Below are 19,927 nucleotides of genomic sequence, written 5' to 3' on the forward strand. Positions count from 1 at the left end.
AAGACAGTGTGACTTTCGAAGAATTGAAACAGAAGTTGTTGTCCGGCGAGCCGGATTTGCCTGCACCTGTGATTTCATACATGGACGAGACTGTGCTTCATATTCAAGCCAGGAAATTTGTGAATGGGATTCCTCTATTTGTAACAAGGTGAGAGAGTCTTCAGTTTTCAAGCCCCCAAATTTGAATTCACTCCCCACTGATAAAAAAAACCAAAAAAAAAACCCAACAATAATAACTCACATAGATTAAATCCACTCTAAAAACTCACCTTTTTACCAAAGTATTCATGTAGCCTTCGGATAGTTGTCACATATTGCATGTGTGTGTGTGTCAGTGTGTGTGTGTGTGTGTGTGTGTGTGTGTGTGTGTGTGTGTGAATGTATGTGGTGTGTGCAAGGAGCTTAGGTGCATGTGTATTTGTGTGTGTGTGTGAATGTATGTGGTGTGTTTGTGTGTGTGTGAATGTATGTGGTGTGTGTGTGTATGTCACTCTGTGTGTGTGTGTGTGTGAATGTATGGTGTGTGTGTGTGTGTGTGTGTGTGTGTGTGTGTGTGTGTGTGTGAATGTGAGCGCCGTGAGTCCTCACTGAGGAGAACAGCGCCTTACAAGAAGAAATATTTATTAATATTATATATATTTATTTATTTTTAACCAGAATTGCACAAGACCAGAGCTTTGAGACTTTCCACTTGGGTGTGAAGTGTACTGTTACAACCCTGTCTAAGAACAGAATCACCGCACTGAAGACTTGGTCAGCACTAGAGGAAAGTATCAGATTTTTGAACTGTCTAGAAATGGACCACAAGAAAGTGATCATCCAACAGCAGATGCAGGCCATGGGATCACAGCAAGTAGGGAAGCCAATGTACACACCTGCTGTCATCATCCGAGCATTCACCTATTTTGCCACATCACGGTGTTTGTACGAGACCCTGCGCCATGATCTGCAACTCCCATCTGTGCAGACATTGACTCGGATAACTTCCAAAGTGGCAAGATTAGATGAGACAACATTCTCCAGTGCAGTATTCGCCAATCTACAAGACAGACAGAAAATGTGTGTTCTTTTGCAGGATGAGGTGTATGTAAAGAAGTCCATGCTATACCATGGTGGGCGAGTGTTTGGCCGCAGTGTGGACAACCCTCAGTGTCTTGCAAAGACTGTGCTGGGCATGATGGTTTCGTGTATGTTTGGCGGCCCAAAGTTCTTGTCAAAGATCTTGCCAGTATCAAAATTGAACTCGCAGTTTCTGCACGACCAGGTTCAGCTGTGTCTGGAGGCCATCAACTGTGCTGGTGGAAATGTAAAGGCAGTCATCTGTGACGGGAATAGGAACAATCAAGCCCTGTTCAAGATGCTTGCTGGTGACCCCCACAGGCCTTGGGAAACTGCAGGAGGTGTCTTTTTGCTGTATGATTACGTCCATCTGCTGAAGAATCTCCGTAATAACTGGCTCACTGAGGCTACAGGAGAGCTGACTTTTGAAGACAATGGTGTGCAGAGGACAGCAAAGTGGAGACACCTTGTCAACCTTTACAAGCTCGAGTGTGACTCGTTGGTGAAGATGTCAGACTTGGACGAAGTGGCTGTCTCACCAAAACCCATCGAGAGGCAGAAGGTGTCTACCTGTCTGAAGGTTTTCAGCGAAAAGACCCACCAAGCCCTGCTGAACCACCCTAGACTGGAACAGACTGATGAGGTGAAGGACACTGCGGCCTTCATACTTAAGGTGCTGACATGGTGGAAAATTGTCAACGTTAAGTCCGAGTTCATGGATGATCGGCGGAGAGATCCACTGCAGGCTGCCATCAGCAACCCTAACGATGAGAGACTTAATACTGTGCTTCAATTTGGAGAGATGGCCCTAGAGATGTCTGGCAAGCAGGGGAAGCGACAGAAACAGCTGACACGGGACACCGCGAGAGCAGTGCATCACACTTGCAATGGACTAGTCAGCCTGTGTAGACAACTCCTTCTCTCTCCTGCCCACGACTACATTCTATTTGGACAGTTCTCCACTGATCCCTTGGAGAAAGAATTTAGCAAGCTGCGCCAGGGGTCAGGGGGGACATACTTTATCAACGTCCAGCAAATCATAGAGAAGACCAACATCAACAGGTCCAGGCTCCTTCTCTCCCTTGAAGCGGAGGCAGCCCTTGAGGTGGAGGAGCCAGGGCACTCTTGCCCTGACTGTGTGTTCAATCTTGAACAAGATGAGAAGGCATGCCAGGCGGTAGATGACATTGAGACGCTAGAGGACTTGGTCTCTGACGAGAACAAGTCAGTGCTTGTATACATCGCTGGCTATGTCACAAGAAAAGACACTGACTATGAAGAGGGACAAACATCTTTTTACTTTGATAAATATGGCCAGTACACAAAATCACTTGACAGAGGAGGTCTAAAGGTGCCGTCTGACAGGGCCTGTCAATGGACAATTTTTAGTTTCATCATCTTCAATGTGGTCAAGAACTCTGTGTGCCGTCATTCATTCATGAGGATAGCCCTGGCCCTGTCTGACATGTACGAGTTTCACATGAAGGAGAGACATGCTAGGATAGTAGCCAACATCCTCATCAAAAACTACTGCAGAGATGCCACACCCCGTTCGACGAAGGAACCTGCCCTCAAGAGACTGAAACTCTCCGAGACATCATAGTGATAATCATTCGAGTATACCAGGTTAGTGTTGACTGCTGTTTGTACCTGTCTGTATTTGAACTGTTCTTTTTGTTTCTGTGTTTGTTCCTTTGTCCTTTTATGAATGGATTAATTAATACTGTGACATTGCCGCATGAACTTAAAATGAGGGTCGGTTTGTATCGGTGGAGGGGGGGGGGGGGGAGCACATTTACAGTTAATTTGGCCATAAATTATGGAAATCATGCATGGTTTGAACATGCCAATTGCCAAGATTACAAAAATATCAACCTGAACATGTAAGCAACTTGCTACACCTTACATTGGCAAACAGAATCCAATTCAAACGAAAACATAGAAATAAACTTTAAAAAAATATATATATCAAAATGCATCAAACTACCAAAAAGATGCATTCTGCAAGTGTATAAACCAAAACAATGAACTTTCTTTGGATATGGACATGAAAAACAGCTGCAATTGATGTTCAGTAGCTTGTACCCAGTCAGCCCCCAGTCCAAGCCCCCAGTCGCGCGTTGAGTAGGCCTGTAGTTCAGATCGCCATGGCCGACTATCATTACATAATAGACTTTTTTTTCTTTAAAAAAAAAAAAAATCCTCCTCCACCTGTTTGACTCTCTCTGTCTCTGTCTCTGCCTCTCTGTCTGTCTCTGCCTCTCTCAAAACCTGTACCCAAGACAAAAGTTGGCAGGGATAAAGAAACCAAAAATATAATTATTAAAAAAATTACAGTGGGGTGTGGATGAGTGAGTGACATTACTCAGAGTATTCGTGTAGTGCTTTACTATATGTGATCATTGTATCTGAGGGGTGGAGTTCTGATTAAAATAAACGGAGTAGAAAATGTCAGTGGTGGGAAATCGGCAATACCAGTTGGTGTATAGCAATTTTATGGCAAAGTGCCAGTCGTTTGTGTGTGAGCGTGTGTTGTGTATATGTGTGTGTATCTCTATCTCTCTCTCTCTCTTTCTGTGTGAGTGTGTGTGCATGTGTTATGCTTGTCTCTGATTGTGTCTGTATCTCGATCTGTCTCTCAATTGTGTGTGTGGGTATGTGTTCTTGTGTGTATGTGTATGTATGCATGTGTGTGATCGTGAAAGATTTTGTGTGTATGTATCTATGTACGTGTATGTGTGTGTGTGTGTGTAGGTGTGTGTGTTTGAATTAAAATCAAAAGCCTCGTCAAATAGACGAGTCTCAGTTACAGGCTGACCTCACATACAACACCACAAACACACACAACTGAAAGAATATCAACTTTGCAATGAGATGTCCAACCCACTTGGGAAGACGAGGGTGGCCCTGAGAAGGGCCTTGGACAGCAGGGAAAGTTGTCAGGTCTAGTCGCTGCTGACGAACTTTGTGAGGGCCTTGATACCCTCACAGTCAGCCTGTTTGGCCAGCTGATCAGGCAGCAAGAAATGGACAGCAGTCTGGATCTCGCGGCTGGGGATTATGGAACGCTTGTGGTAGTGGGCCAGTCTGGAAGCTTCAGCAGCGATTCTCTCGAACATATGGTTAACGAGGATGTTCATGATGGACATGGCCTTGCTGCTGATACCAGTGTCAGGGTGCACCTGCTTCAGCACCTTGTAGATGTGGATGGCATAGCTTTCCTCCCTCTTCCTCTTGCGCTTCTTGTCGCCGGCAGGCAGGAGACGGTAGAGACGCCCCACAGGGAACTGCACTCTTGAGCGAGACCTGCTCTTTCCCTTGACTTTTCCTCCTTCATCACGTCCAGACATGTTTTCAGTTGACAGCAAGTTGCAAACTGACCTCCCCGCACCAGACCCATGCCCCTTTTATACCCAGTCATGAGGCCTGTGCCTCGGAACAGAGGGAGTGGTGGTGGAGTTTGATTAAGTCATTGTTGTCACCTTCTAATCGTGTCATGTGCCTTCAGGTGGGGTGGTGGGGGTGGGGGGTTATGGGGAAGAAGAAAGCTATTGGTTGGTCTCTGTTGGTTTCTTTGAAGAACTGGTGACAGTTCTATGACTTTCATTGCTGCTGTTATTCTCTCCCCACCCCGATTCATTCTCTCTGTCTCCTTCTCTCTATCTCTCTCTCTCTCTCCTCTCTCCCCACCTCCTTTCCTTCTCTTTCTCTCTCCTCTCTCTCTCTCCCCACCCCCCTTCCTTCTCTCTGTCTCCTCTCTCTGTCTCCTCTCTCTCTCTCTTATCCCCACCCCTTCCTTCTCTCTGTCTCTCTGTCTCCTCTCTCCCCCACCCCCCTTCCTTCTCTCTGTCTCCCTTCTCTCTCTCATCTCTCTCTCTCCCCCACCCCCCTTCCTTCTCTCTGTCTCCTTCTCTCTGTCTCTGTGTCTCCTCTCTCTCTCTCTCCCCACCCCCTTCCTTCTCTCTGTCTCCCTGTCTCCTCTCTCTCTGTCTCATCTCTCTCTCTCCACACACCCTCTTCTTTCTCTCTGTCTCTCTGTCTCCTCTCTCTCTCTGTCTCCACTCTCTCCCAACCTCCCTTCCTTCTCTCTCTCTCTCTCTCTCTCTCTCTCTCTCTCTGCTCTCTCTCTCCCCACCCCCATTCCTTCTCTCTGTCTCTTGGTCTCCTCTCTCACTCCTCTCTCTCTCTCTCTCCCCACCCCCCTTCCATCTCTCTCTCCTCTCTCTCTCTCACTCTCCACATCTTCCACCCCCTCCCACCCTTTCTTGCATCCCGTCCACGTCATCTGTCTCTCTGTCTGTTGCTGTCTGTCTTTGAATGGGCCGAATATCATTACATAATAGACGTTTTTTTTTTTTCGTTTTGTTTTTTTAATCCACCTCCACCTGTTTGACTCTCTCTGTCTCTGTCTCTGCCTCTCTGTCTGTCTCTGCCTCTCTCTCTGTCTGTCTGTCTCTGCCTCTCTCTGTGTCTCTGACTGTCTCTGTCTGTCTGTCTCTGCCTCTCTCAAAACCTGTACCCAAGACAAAAGTTGGCAGGGATAAGTAAACCAAAAATATAATTATTAAAAAAATTACAGTGGTGTGTGGATGAGTGAGTGACATTACTCAGAGTATTCGTGTAGTGCTTTACTATATGTGATCATTGTATCTGAGGGGTGGAGTTCTGATTAAAATAAACGGAGTAGAAAATGTCAGTGGTGGGAAATCGGCAATACCAGTTGGTGTATAGCAATTTTATGGCAAAGTGCCAGTCGTTTGTGTGTGAGCGTGAAAGTCTTTGTGTGTATGTATGTATGTACGTGTATGTGTGTGTGTGTGTGTATGTATGTGTGTTTGAATTAAAACCAAAAGCCTCGTCAAATAGACGAGTCTCAGTTACAGGCTGACCTCACATACAACACCACAAACACACACAACTGAAAGAATATCAACTTTGCAATGAGATGTCCAACCCACTTGGGAAGACGAGGGTGGCCCTGAGAAGGGCCTTGGACAGCAGGGAAAGTTGTCAGGTCTAGTCGCTGCTGACGAACTTTGTGAGGGCCTTGATACCCTCACAGTCGGCCTGTTTGGCCAGCTGATCAGGCAGCAAGAAATGGACAGTAGTCTGGATGTCGCAGCTGGGGATTATGGAACGCTTGTGGTAGTGGGCCAGTCTGGAAGCTGCAGCAGCAATTCTCTCGAACATATGGTTAACGAAGATGTTCATGATGGACATGGCCTTGCTGCTGATACCAGTGTCAGGGTGCACCTGCTTCAGCACCTTGTAGATGTAGATGGCATAGCTTTCCTTCCTCTTCCTCTTGCACTTCTTGTCGCCGGCACGCAGGAGACAGTAGAGACGCCCCACAGGGAACTGCACTCTTGAGCCAGACCTGCTCTTTCCCTTGACTTTTCCTCCTTCATCACGTCCAGACATGTTTTCAGTTGACAGCAAGTTGCAAACTGACCTCACCGCACCAGACCCATGCCCCTTTTATACCCAGTCATGAGGCCTGTGCCTTTGTCTATCCGGTTGCATAATATGCCAAACCCGACTCGATAGGTGGAGTGATCTGCTTTACTACAACACAACTAGCCAGTAAGAGATAAACAAGACAAAAGAAAGTAAAGTGGGGTTGGTAGACTTGCTGGCAGATGTATGTGTGTGTAGGGGGTATGTGCGTGCGTGTGTGTGTGTGTGTTTGTCTGTGTGTGTGTGTGTGTGTGTGTGTGTGTGTGTGTGTGTGTGTGTGTGTGTGTGTGTGTGTGTGTGTGTCTGTTGCCAGAATACACCCAACCTAAGTCGATCTGTGGAGTGATCTGATTCCTACGACACTACTTGATAGTGAAAATAATAATAAAAAAAGAAAGAAAAAGAAAGGTGGGTTGGTGGACTGCCAGAGCCTAAAATTAAAGCTATTTATGCAGTAACTGACCTGCATGCTATTTAAAAAAAGGATCATTATATACAAGAACTAAATATAAGATTGCCTGGCTATGAAAATAAAAAAAAAACAAGAAAAATATAAAAGATCCAGTACTGAAACATACATCTTAGTTCCTTAGTACACTGCATAAAACAAGTGACAACTGTATTGCCAACTGAACAAGTCACTTGGTAACAGGACAAAAACAAAGTCATAATCAAGCCTTAATTTAGACTTATTGTAATGTTTTTATATAATGGGTCCAATTTATTCCACTTTACCCAGGCTCCGATGACTTTTTTTCACAGGTGACATTTTATTTACTGCACTGGGCTGTACACATACAGATATTTTTGCTCCTGCAATTAATATTGTAATCTCACTGTAATTTTTCTAATAATCATAATTTTGGTTTACTTATCCCTGCCAACTTTTGTCTTGGGTACAGGATTTTATGCAGTGCTCCCGTTTGGATTATTTGTGGCAAATCTAGTGTATGTGATGTTGTAGCTTATTGTGACTTGTTTTATGCAGTATACTCAGGAACTAACATGTATGTTTCAGTATCGGATCTTTTGTTTTTTTTCTTGTTCTTTATTTTCATAGCCAGGCAATCTTATATTTAGTTCAAATCCTTTTTTTTTTTTTTATAGATAGCATGCAGGTCAGTTACTGTATAAATAGCTTTAATTTTAGGCTCTGGCAGTATAAAAATTTTAATAAATCATCATGAAGCCTTAAATTTGGTTGATTTGCTAAAAATCAACAATATCATCTATATACTTGGTTGAGAAACTTTTAAAACACAGTATAGACGTTCGATATCAAATGCATATGGACGAAACCAAGTGGTAGGAAAATTTAGAAAGCGAAAAGAGAGAACTGGGAAATGGGAGGTGGGCTGGAGTTTGTGTTTTATGGCATTCATAAAAAAGATTTTTACTCGTCCCAAGTGCCAGTTGGATTAAAACATTTGATATGAGTGGCTAGCTTAGAGTTCCGAACATTTTTTTTGTAGCATCTACATTGCCAGTATTGATCTGAAACACACACACACACACACACACACACACACACACACACACACACACACACACACACACATACAAACACACGGACAAACACACACACACACACACACACACACACACACACACATACACTCACTTGGTTGACTTACCCACCACACCCCTCACCCTCCAACACTTTTGTTTAGTCCCCTCACCACCACCCCCACCCCCCATCATCCCACCCCCTCCACATACATACATCTGCCAGCAAGTCCACTTGCCCCACCTTACTTTTCTTTATCTTTTATAACACACACACACACACACACACACACACACACACACACACACGTTCTCTCCATCTTTGTTGTCCATTGTCTCACTCTCTTTGATGTTGGTCTCCAGGTGATGACACCACTCCTCCACTCACAGCAACGCTGGCCCGCCCACCTGGCTTTGCTGACAATATGTCACTATCTGTGAAGAGGGGAAAACATGTGCCACTTCAGGCATTGCTATCTGATAAAACACCTGGGATGACGAGCCACAAGGAAAAGTTTTAATTGCCACTTGGAGGACATGTGTGAGTCATTGTGGCCGCGTTACCTTGGGGACTGAGAATGGAGGGCAGAAAAGGGGGAGCGTCCCTCACGGCATGACAGTAGACCTTAATGAAGCTGGTGCCTTTAAGTGCTACTGTCCAGACAAATAGGGGGCTGACCATAGCAGCCTGGAGGCGAATACTGTACTGATAGGGCCGGTATGAATAGCCCCGTAAATGAACTCGGCGGACTCAAGTGGGTGCTGTCTGGACAACACAGCATTCCTAAACATAGACCCTATTATCTCGAGTGTCCTTAGCCAGTCCTGGAGGCAGTATTCGGTCCTTCTAAAATTGACTGTTCACGGCACATGTGTACGCCCGTCGGTATGAATATATGTTTTTTTTTTTTTTTGGTTTGTGTGTTTGTGTTTGTATGTGTGAGTGCGTGTGTGTGGTTGCTATCTGATTGGTATGACACTACTACTTGCCAGTGAAAAAATAAAAATAAAAAAAGAAAGAAAAAGAAAGATGCGTTTGGTGCACCTGGCATATGATATGTGTATTGTGTGTGCATTTGTGTGTGTGTGTGTGTGTGGGTGGGTGGGGGTGTGGGTCGGAGGTGGAGGAGGGGGACTAAATGTTGGAGGGTGAGGGGGTTAGGGGGAGGGTAAGTCAACTCTGTGTGTGAGTGTATGTGTGTGTGTGTGTGTGTGTGTGTGTGTGTGTGTGTGTGTGTGTGTGTGTGTGTGTGTGTTTCAGATCAATACTGATAATGTAGATGTTACAAAAAAAAAATGTTCGGAACTCTAAGCCAGCCACTCATATCAAATGTTTTAATCCAACTGGTACTTGGGACGAATAAAAATCTTTTTTATGAATGCCATAAAACACAAACTCCAGCCCACCTCCCATTTCCCAGTTCTCTCTTTTTGCTTTCTAACTTTTCCTGCCACTGGGTTACGTCCATCTGCATTTGAAATCGAACGTCTATACTGTGTTTCAAAAGTTTCTCGACCAAGTAAACAGATGATACTGTTGATTTTCAGCAAATCAACCGAAATGAAGGCTTGATGATGATTTATTAACATTTTTATACTGCCAGAGCCTGAAATTAAAGCTATTTTTGCAGTAACTGACCTGCATGCTGTTTAAAAAAGGATCATTATATACAAGAACTAAATATAAGATTGCCTGGCTATGAAAATAAAGAACAAGAAAAATATAAAAGATCCGATACTAAAACATACATCATAGTTCCTGCATAAAACAAGTCACAATAAGCTACAACATCACATACACTAGATTTGCCACAAATAATCTAAACAGGGCACTGCATAAAAACCTGTACCCAAGACAAAAGTTGGCAGGGATAAGTAAACCAAAAATATAATTATTAAAAAAATTACAGTGGGGTGTGGATGAGTGAGTATTCATGTAGTGCTTTACTATATGTGATCATTGTATCTGAGGGGTGGAGTTCTGATTAAAATAAACGGAGTAGAAAATGTCAGTGGTGGGAAATTGGCAATACCAGTTGGTGTACAACAATTTTATGGCAAAGTGCCGGTCGTTTGTGTGTGAGCGTGTGTTGTGTATATGTGTGTGTCTCTCTCTCTCTCTCTCTCTCTCTCTCTCTCTCTCTCTCTCTCTCTTTCTGTGTGTGTGTGTGCATGTGTTGTGCTTGTGTCCGATTGTGTCTATATCTCCATCTGTCTCTCAAATGCGCGTGTGTGTATGTATTCTTGTGTGTTTGTGTATGTATGTGTGTGTTTGTGAAAGTTTTGCGTATATGTGTGTGTGTATGTATGTATGTACGTGTATGTGTGTGTGTGTGCGTGTATTTGAATTAAAATCAAAAGCCTCGTCAAATAGACGAGTCTCAGTTACAGGCTGACCTCACGTACAACACCACAAACACACACAACTGAAAGAATATCAACTTTGCAATGAGATGTCCAACCCACTTGGGAAGACGAGGGTGGCCCTGAGAAGGGCCTTGGACAGCAGGGAAAGTTGGCAGGTCGAGTCACTGCTGACGAACTTGGTGAGGGCCTTGATACCCTCACTGTCAGCCTGTTTGGCCAGCTGATCAGGAAGCAAGAAATGGACAGCAGTCTGGATCTCGCGGCTGGGGATTATGGAACGCTTGTGGTAGTGGGCCAGTCTGGAAGCTTCAGCAGCGATTCTCTCGAACATATGGTTAACGAGGATGTTCATGATGGACATGGCCTTGCTGCTGATACCAGTGTCAGGGTGCACCTGCTTCAGCACCTTGTAGATGTAGATGGCAAAGCTTTCCTTCCTCTTCCTCTTGCGCTTCTTGTCGCCGGCAGGCAGGAGACGGTAGAGACGCCCCACAGGGAACTGCACTCTTGAGCGAGACCTGCTCTTTCCCTTGACTTTTCCTCCTTCATCACGTCCAGACATGTTTTCAGTTGACAGCAAGTTGCAAACTGACCTCCCCGCACCAGACCCATGCCCCTTTTATAGCCAGTCATGAGGACTGTGCCTTTGTCCATCCAGTTGCGTAATACGCCAAACCCGTCTCGACAGGTGGAGTGATCTGCTTTACTACAACACAACTAGCCAGTAAGAGATAAACAAGACAAAGGAAAGTAAAGAGGGGTTGGTAGACTTGCTGGCGGATGTATGTGTGTTTAGGGGTACGTGCGTGTGTGTGTGTGTGTGTGTGTGTGTGTGTTTGTCTGTGTGTGTGTGTGTGCGTGCATGTGTGTGTGTGTGTGTGTGTGTGTGTGTGTTGCCAGAATACACCCAACCTTAATCGATCTGCGGAGTGATCTGATTGGTACGACACTACTTGCCAGTGAAAAAAAAATAATAAAAAAAGAAAGAAAAAGAAAGGTAGGTTGGTGGACTGCCAGAGCCTAAAATTAAAGCTATTCATGCAGTAACTGACCTGCATCCTATTTAAAAAAAAGGATCATTATATACAAGAACTAAATACAAGATTGCCTGGCTATGAAAATAAAGAACAAGAAAAATATAAAAGATCCGTTACTGAAACATACATCTTAGTTCCTAAGTACACGGCATAAAACAAGCGACAAATGTATTGCCAACTGAACAAGTCACTTGGTAACAGGACAAAAACAAAGTCATAATCAAGCCTTAATTTAGACTTATTGTAATGTTTTTATATAATGGGTCCAATTTATTCCACTTTACTCAAGCTCCGATGCCTTTATTTTTCACAGGTGACGTTTCATTTACTGCACTGGGCTGTACACATACAGATATTTTTGCTCCTGCAATTAATATTGTAATCTCACTGTAATTTTTCTAATAATCATAATTTTGGTTTACTTATCCCTGCCAACTTTTGTCTTGGGTACAGGATTTTATGCAGTGCTCCCGTTTGGATTATTTGTGGCAAATCTAGTGTATGTGATGTTGTAGCTTATTCTGACTTGTTTTATGCAGTATACTCAGGAACTAACATGTATGTTTCAGTATTGGATCTTTTGTTTTTTTTCTTGTTCTTTATTTTCATAGCCAGGCAATCTTATATTTAGTTCAAATCCTTTTTTTTTCGATAGCATGCAGGTCAGTTACTGCATAAATAGCTTTAATTTTAGGCTCTGGCAGTATAAAAATTGTTAATAAATTATCATCAAGCAATAAATTCGGTTGATTTGCTAAAAATCAACAGTATCATCTCTTTACTTGGTCGAGAAACTTTTAAAACACAGTATAGACGTTCGATTTCAAATTCAAACGGACGTAACCCAGTGATAGGAAAATTTAGAAAGCGAAAAGAGAGAACTGGGAAATGGGAGGTGGGCTGGAGTTTGTGTTTTATGGCATTCATAAAAAAGATTTTTACTCGTCCCAAGTACCAGTTGGATTAAAACATTTGATATGAGTGGCTGGCTTAGAGTTCCGAACATTTTTTTTGTAACATCTACATTGCCAGTATTGATCTGAAACACACACACACACACACACACACACACACACACACACACACACACACACACACACAAATGTATACACACACACACACACACACAGACTTGATTTACCCTCCCCGTAACCCCCTCACCCTCCAACACTTAGTCCCCCTCCTCCACCTCCGACCCGCAACCCCCACCCACACACACACACAAATGCACACACAATACACATATCATATGCCAAGTCCACCAAACCCACCTTTCTTTTTCTTTCTTTTTTATTATTTTTTTTCACTGGCAAGTAGTAGTGTCGTAGCAATCAGATACCAACCACACACACACACGCATACACACACACACGCACTCACACATACAAACACAAACACACAAACCAAAAAAAAACAACATATATTCACACACACGGGCGCACACATGTGCCGTGAACAGTCAATTTTAGAAGGACCGAGTACTGCCTCCAGGACTGGTTAAGGACACTCGAGATAATAGGGTCTATGTTTAGGAATGCTGTGTTGTCCAGACAGCGCCCACTTGAGTCCGCCGAGTTCATTTACGGGGCTATTCATACCGGCCCTATCACTACCGTGTATCGCCTCCAGGCTGCTATGGTGAGCCCCCTGTTTGTCTGGACAGTAGCACTTAAAGGCGCCAGCTTCATTAAGGTCTACTGTCATGCCATGAGGGACGCTCCCCCTTTTCTGCCCTCCATTCTCAGTCCCCAAGGTAACGCGGGCACAACGACTCACAAGTGTCCTCCAAGTGGCAATTAAAACTGTTCCTTGTGGATCGTCATCCCAGGAGTTTTATCAGCTGGCGAAGCCTGAAGTGGCACGTGTTTTCCCCTCTTCACAGATAGTTACATATTGTCAACAAAGCCAGGTGGGAGGGCCAGCGTTGCTGTGAGTGGAGGAGTGGTGTCATCACCTGGAGACCAACATCAAAGAGAGTGAGACGACGGACAACAAAGATGGAGAGAATGTTTGTGTGTGTGTGTGTGTGTGTGTGTGTGTGTGTGTGTTGTGTGTGTGTGTGTGTGTGTGTGTGTGTGTTAAAAAAGATAAAGAAAAGTAAGGTGGGGCAAGCGGACTTGCTGGCAGATGTATGTATGTGGAGGGGGTGGGATGATGGGGGGGTGGGGGTGGTGGTGAGGGGACTAAACAAAAGTGTTGGAGGGTGAGGGGTATGGGGGGTAAGTCAACCAAGTGAGTGTATGCGTGTGTGTGTGTGTGTGTCGGTCCGTGCGTTTGTATGTGTATGTGTGTGTGTGTGTGTGTGTGTGTGTGTGTGTGTGTGTGTGTGTGTGTGTGTGTTTGAAGAACTGGTGACTGTTCTATGACTTTCATTGCTGCTGTTATTCTCTCCCCACCCCGATTCATTCTCTCTGTCTCCTCTCTCTCTTTCTCTCTCTCTCCTCTCTCCCCACCTCCCTTCCTTCTCTTTCTCTCTCCTCTCTCTCTCTCTCTCACCCCCACCCCTTCCTTCTCTCTGTCTCCCTTCTCTCTCTCATCTCTCTCTCTCCCCCACCCCCCTTCCTTCTCTCTGTCTCCTTCTCTCTGTCTCTCTGTCTCCTCTCTCTCTCTCTCTCTCTCTCCCCACACCCTTCCTTCTCTCTGTCTCTCTGTCTCCTCTCTCTCTGTCTCATCTCTCTCTCTCCACACACCCTCTTCTTTCTCTCTGTCTCTCTGTCTCCTCTCTCTCTCTGTCTCCACTCTCTCCCAACCTCCCTTCCTTCTCTCTCTCTCTCTCTCTCTCTCCGCTCTCTCTCTCCCCACCCCCATTCCTTCTCTCTGTCTCTTTGTCTCCTCTCTCACTCCTCTCTCTCTCTCTCCCCACCCCCCTTCCATCTCTCTCTCCTCTCTCTCTCTCACTCTCCACATCTTCCACCCCTCCCACCCTTTCTTGCATCCCGTCCACGTCATCTGTCTCTCTGTCTGTTACTGTCTGTCTGTTTGTCTCTTCAAAAAGATGAGACTATATGAACTTGCTATCTATATTTTAAGAATCTTTGAATGGGCCGAATATCATTACATAATAGACTTTTTTTTTCTTTTCTTTTTTTTTTTTTTAAATCCGCCTCCACCTGTTTGACTCTCTCTGTCTCTCCCTGTCTGTCTGTCTCTGCCTCTCTCTCTGTCTGTCTCTCTGTCTGTGCCTCTCTCTGTGTCTCTGACTGTCTCTGTCTGTCTCTGCCTCTCTCAAAACCTGTACCCAAGACAAAAGTTGGCAGGGATAAAGAAACCAAAAATATAATTATTAAAAAAATTACAGTGGGGTGTGGATGAGTGAGTGACATTACTCAGAGTATTCGTGTAGTGCTTTACTATATGTGATCATTGTATCTGAGGGGTGGAGTTCTGATTAAAATAAACGGAGTAGAAAATGTCAGTGGTGGGAAATCGGCAATACCAGTTGGTGTATAGCAATTTTATGGCAAAGTGCCAGTCGTTTGTGTGTGAGCGTGTGTTGTGTATATGTGTGTGTATCTCTATCTCTCTCTCTCTCTTTCTGTGTGAGTGTGTGTGCATGTGTTATGCTTGTGTCTGATTGTGTCTGTATCTCGATCTGTCTCTCAATTGTGTGTGTGGGTATGTGTTCTTGTGTGTATGTGTATGTATGCATGTGTGTGATCGTGAAAGATTTTGTGTGTATGTATCTATGTACGTGTATGTGTGTGTGTGTGTGTAGGTGTGTGTGTTTGAATTAAAATCAAAAGCCTCGTCAAATAGACGAGTCTCAGTTACAGGCTGACCTCACATACAACACCACAAACACACACAACTGAAAGAATATCAACTTTGCAATGAGATGTCCAACCCACTTGGGAAGACGAGGGTGGCCCTGAGAAGGGCCTTGGACAGCAGGGAAAGTTGGCAGGTCTAGTCGCTGCTGACGATCTTGGTGAGGGCCTTGATACCCTCACTGTCTGCCTGTTTGGCCAGCTGATCAGGCAGCAAGAAATGGACAGCAGTCTGGATCTCGCGACTGGGGATGATGGAACGCTTGTGGTAGTGGGCCAGTCTGGAAGCTTCAGCAGCGATTCTCTCGAACATATGGTTAACGAAGATGTTCATGATGGACATGGACTTGCTGCTGATACCAGTGTCAGGGTGCACCTGCTTCAGCACCTTGTAGATGTAGATGGCATAGCTTTCCTCCCTCTTCCTCTTGCGCTTCTTGTCGCCGGCAGGCAGGAGACGGTAGAGACGCCCCACAGGGAACTGCACTCTTGAGCGAGACCTGCTCTTTCCCTTGACGTTTCCTCCTTCATCACGTCCAGACATGTTTTCAGTTGACAGCAAGTTGCAAACTGACCTCCCCGCACCAGACCCATGCCCCATTTATACCCGGTCATGAGGCCTGTGCCTTTGTCTATCCGGTTGCATAATACGCCAAACCCGACTCGAAAGGTGGAGTGATCTGCTTTACTACAACACAACTTGCCAGTAAGAGATAAACAAGACAAAGGAAAGTAAAGTCGGGTTGGTAGACTTGCTGGCAGATGTATTTGTGTTTAGGGGGTATGTGCGTGTGTGTGTGTGTGTGTGTGTGTGTGTGTGTGTGTGTATGTGTTTGTCTGTGTGTGTGTGTGTGCGTGCGTGTGTATATGTGTGTGTGTCTGTGTGTGTGTTGCCAGAATACACCCAACCTAAATTGATATGCGGTGTGATCTGATTGCTACGACACTACTTGCCAGTGAAAAAAATAATAAAAAAAGAAAGAAAAAGAAAGGTGGGTTGGTGGACTGCCAGAGCCTAAAATTAAAGCTATTTTTGCAGTAACTGACCTGCATGCTATTTAAAAAAGGATCATTATATACAAGAACTGAAAAAAAGATTGCCTGGCTATGAAAATAAAGAACAAGAAAAATATAAAAGATCCGATACTGAAACATACATCTTAGTTTCCGAAGTACACTGCATAAAACAAGTCACAATAAGCTACAACATCACATACATTAGATTTGCCACAAATAATCCAAACGTGGGCACTGCCTCAAAACCTGTACCCAAGACAGTAAGGTGGGGTTGGTAGACTTGCTGGCAGATGTATGTGTGTTTAGTTGGTATGTGTGTGTGTGTGTGTGCGTTCGTGTGTGTATGTGTGTGTGTGTGCGTGCGTGTGTGAATGTGTGTGTGTGTGTGTGTGTGTGTGTGTGTGTTGCCAGAATACACCCAACCTAAATCGATCTGCGGAGTGATCTGATTGCTACGACACTACTTGACAGTGAAAATAATAATAAAAATAAGAAAGAAAAAGAAAGGTGGGTTGGTGGACTGCCAGAACCTAAAATTAAAGCTATTTATGCAGTAACTGACCTGCATGCTATTTAAGAAAGGATTATTATATACAAGAACTAAATATAAGATTGCCTGGCTATGAAAATAATAAAAAAAAACAACAAGAAAAATATAAAAGATCCAGTACTGAAACATACATCTTAGTTCCTAAGTACACTGCATAAAACAAGTGACAACTGTGTTGCCAACTGAACAAGTCACTTGGTAACAGGACAAAAACAAAGTCATAATCAAGCCTTAATTTAGACTTATTGTAATGTTTTTATATAATGGGTCCAATTTAATCCACTTTACTCAGGCTCCGATGCCTTTTTTTTCACAGGTGACATTTTATTTACTGCACTGGGCTGTACACATACAGATATTTTTGCTCCTGCAATTAATATTGTAATCTCACTGTAATTTTTCTAATAATCATAATTTTGGTTTACTTATCCCTGCCAACTTTTGTCTTGGGTACAGGATTTTATGCAGTGCTCCCGTTTGGATTATTTGTGGCAAATCTAGTGTATGTGATGTTGTAGCTTATTCTGACTTGTTTTATGCAGTATACTCAGGAACTAACATGTATGTTTCAGTATTGGATCTTTTGTTTTTTTTCTTGTTCTTTATTTTCATAGCCAGGCAATCTTATATTTAGTTCAAATCCTTTTTTTTTAGATAGCATGCAGGTCAGTTACTGTATAAATAGCTTTAATTTTAGGCTCTGGCAGTATAAAAATGTTAATAAATCATCATCAAGCCTTAAATTTGGTTGATTTGCTAAAAATCAACAATATCATCTATTTACTTGGTCGAGAAACTTTTAAAACACAGTATAGACGTTCGATATCAAATGCATATGGACGAAACCAAGTGGTAGGAAAATTTAGAAAGCGAAAAGAGAGAATTGGGAAATGGGAGGTGGGCTGGAGTTTGTGTTTTATGGCATTCATAAAAAAGATTTTTACTCATCCCAAGTACCAGTTGGATTACAACATTTGATATGAGTGGCTGGCTTAGAGTTCCGAAAATTTTTTTTGTAACATCTACATTGCCAGTATTGATCTGAAACACACACACACACACACACACACACACACACACACACACACACACACACACACACACACACACACACACACACACACACACACACACACACACACACACACATTCTCTCCATCTTTGTTGTCCGTCGTCTCACTCTCTTTGATGTTGGTCTCCAGGTGATGACACCACTCCTCCACTCACAGCAACGCTGGCCCTCCCACCTGGCTTTGTTGACAATATGTAACTATCTGTGAAGAGGGGAAAACACGTGCCACTTCAGGCTTCGCTATCTGATAAAACTCCTGGGATTACGATCCGCAAGGAAAAGTTTTAATTGCCACTTGGAGGACACTTGTGAGTCATTGTGCCCGCGTTACCTTGGGGACTGAGAATGGAGGGCAGAAAAGGGGGAGCGTCCCTCATGGCATGACAGTAGACCTTAATGAAGCTGGTGCCTTTAAGTGCTACTGTCCAGACAAACAGGGGGCTCACCATAGCAGCCTGGAGGTGATATACTGTACTGTACTGATAGGGCCGGTATGAATATCCCTGTAAATGAACTCGGCGGACTCAAGTGGGTGCTGCCTGGACAACACAGCATTCCTAAACATAGACCCTATTATCTCGAGTGTCCTTAACCAGTCCTGGAGGCAGTACTCGGTCCTTCTAAAATTGACTGTTCACGGCACATGTGTGCGCCCGTGTGTGTGAATATATGTTTTTTTTGGTTTGTGTGTTTGTGTTTGTATGTGTGAGTGCGTGTGTGTGTGTATGCGTGCGTGTGTGTGGTTGGTATCTGATTGCTACGACACTACTACTTGCCAGTGAAAAAAAATAATAAAAAAAGAAAGAAAAAGAAAGGTGGGTTTGGTGGACTTGGCATATGATATGTGTATTGTGTGTGCATTTGTGTGTGTGTGGGTGGGGGGGTGCTGGTCGGAGGTGGAGGAGGGGGACTAAGTGTTGGAGGGTGAGGGGGTTAGGGGGAGGGTAAGTGAACTCTGTGTGTGTGTGTGTGTATACATTTGTGTGTGTGTGTGTGTTTGTGTGTGTGTGTGTGTGTGTGTGTGTGTGTGTGTGTGTGTGTGTGTGTGTGTGTTTCAGATCAATACTGGCAATGTAGATGTTACAAAAAAAATGTTCGGAACTCTAAGCCAGCCACTGATATGAAATGTTTTAATCCAACTGGTACTTGGGACGAGTAAAAATCTTTGTATATGAATATCATAAAACACAAACTCCAGCCCACCTCCCATTTCGCAATTCTCTCTTTTCGCTTTCTAAATTTTCCTACCACTTGGTTTCGTCCATATGCATTTGAAATCGAATGTCTATACTGTGTTTTAAAAGTTTCTCAACCAAGAGATGATACTGTTGATTTTACAATGCACGGTGCAATGTCTATGAAGAATTTGTGACACCCTTACATAAGGGGCAATGGCCTATAAGTGAATAAACGATTCATTCATTCATTCTGTCTGTCTGTCTCTCTCCATGTCTCTCTGTCTCTGTCTCTCTCTCTCTCTCCGTGTCTCTCTCTGTCTCTTCTGTCTGTCTGTCTCTCTCCGTGTGTCTCTCCCTCTCTGTCTCCCTCTCTCTCTCCGTGTCTCTCTCTGTCTCTGTCTCTCTCCATGTCTCTCCCTCTCTGTCTCCCTCTCTCTCTCCGTGTGTGTCTCTCTCTGTCTCTGTCTCTTCTGTCTCTCTCTCTCTCTCCGTGTGTCTCTGTCTCTCTGTCTGTCTCCTTCTCTCTCTCCGTGTCTCTCTCTGTTCTGTCTGTCTCTCTCTCTCCGTGTGTGTGTCTCTCTCTGTCTCTGTCTCCCTCTCTCTATCCATGTCTCTGTCTGTTCTGTCTGTCTGTCTCTCTTTTCCCTCCCTGTCTCTGTCTGTTTATATGTTTCTCTGTTATGTCTTTGTGAATGTTGGTCTCTCAGTCTGTATGTATGGTGGTCAGTGTTTGTCTTTGTTTGCTTCCTTTCTTTGTTCCTTTCTTTCTTTTTTGTTCTGTTGCTTTGTCTGTTTTGTTCCGCCCTCCTCCCCCTCCCCACCCACACACACACACCCCTCCACCACACAGACAGAGGGTCCATCTCTCTTTAGTGAGAGCCATGCAGGCAGTGCTATGTTGAACCTTCACGGAAACG

At 44.1% G+C, this 19,927-nt stretch overlaps 2 protein-coding genes across 2 annotated transcripts; both read right to left on the reverse strand.

The window, feature by feature from the left end:
- Positions 1-4,004: 4,004 nt before the first annotated feature.
- On the reverse strand, positions 4,005-6,480 carry LOC143275798 (uncharacterized). The gene is made up of 2 exons (XM_076580076.1): positions 6,084-6,480; positions 4,005-4,390 (listed from the first exon to the last, which is right to left on the reverse strand). The coding sequence occupies exons 1-2, from the start codon at positions 6,478-6,480 to the stop codon at positions 4,005-4,007; spliced, it is 783 nt and encodes a 260-aa protein (XP_076436191.1).
- A 3,979-nt stretch (positions 6,481-10,459) lies between these two features.
- On the reverse strand, positions 10,460-15,737 carry LOC143275799 (uncharacterized). Its single transcript, XM_076580077.1, has 3 exons — positions 15,348-15,737; positions 13,040-13,166; positions 10,460-10,932 (listed from the first exon to the last, which is right to left on the reverse strand). The coding sequence occupies exons 1-3, from the start codon at positions 15,735-15,737 to the stop codon at positions 10,460-10,462; spliced, it is 990 nt and encodes a 329-aa protein (XP_076436192.1).
- Positions 15,738-19,927: the final 4,190 nt, after the last annotated feature.

Source organism: Babylonia areolata, chromosome 31 (genome assembly GCF_041734735.1).
Source record: "Babylonia areolata isolate BAREFJ2019XMU chromosome 31, ASM4173473v1, whole genome shotgun sequence".
Classification (NCBI taxonomy): Eukaryota; Metazoa; Mollusca; class Gastropoda; order Neogastropoda; family Buccinidae; genus Babylonia; species Babylonia areolata.

Bases quoted from the DNA above. Each gene is read 5' to 3' on its own strand.
- LOC143275798 (XM_076580076.1), bottom strand. From the start codon at position 6,480: ATGTCTGGACGTGATGAAGGAGGAAAAGTCAAGGGAAAGAGCAGGTCT. The intron at 4,391-6,083 runs GCGACTAGACCT...GACGTGATGAAG, and splicing joins CCTCACAAAGTTCGTCAGCA to GAGGAAAAGTCAAGGGAAAG.
- LOC143275799 (XM_076580077.1), bottom strand. From the start codon at position 15,737: ATGTCTGGACGTGATGAAGGAGGAAACGTCAAGGGAAAGAGCAGGTCT. The intron at 13,167-15,347 runs GTCAGCAGCGAC...TTGGGGACTGAG, and splicing joins TCAAGGCCCTCACCAAGATC to AATGGAGGGCAGAAAAGGGG. The intron at 10,933-13,039 runs GTAGTGATAGGG...GACGTGATGAAG, and splicing joins CAGCCTGGAGGCGATACACG to GAGGAAAAGTCAAGGGAAAG.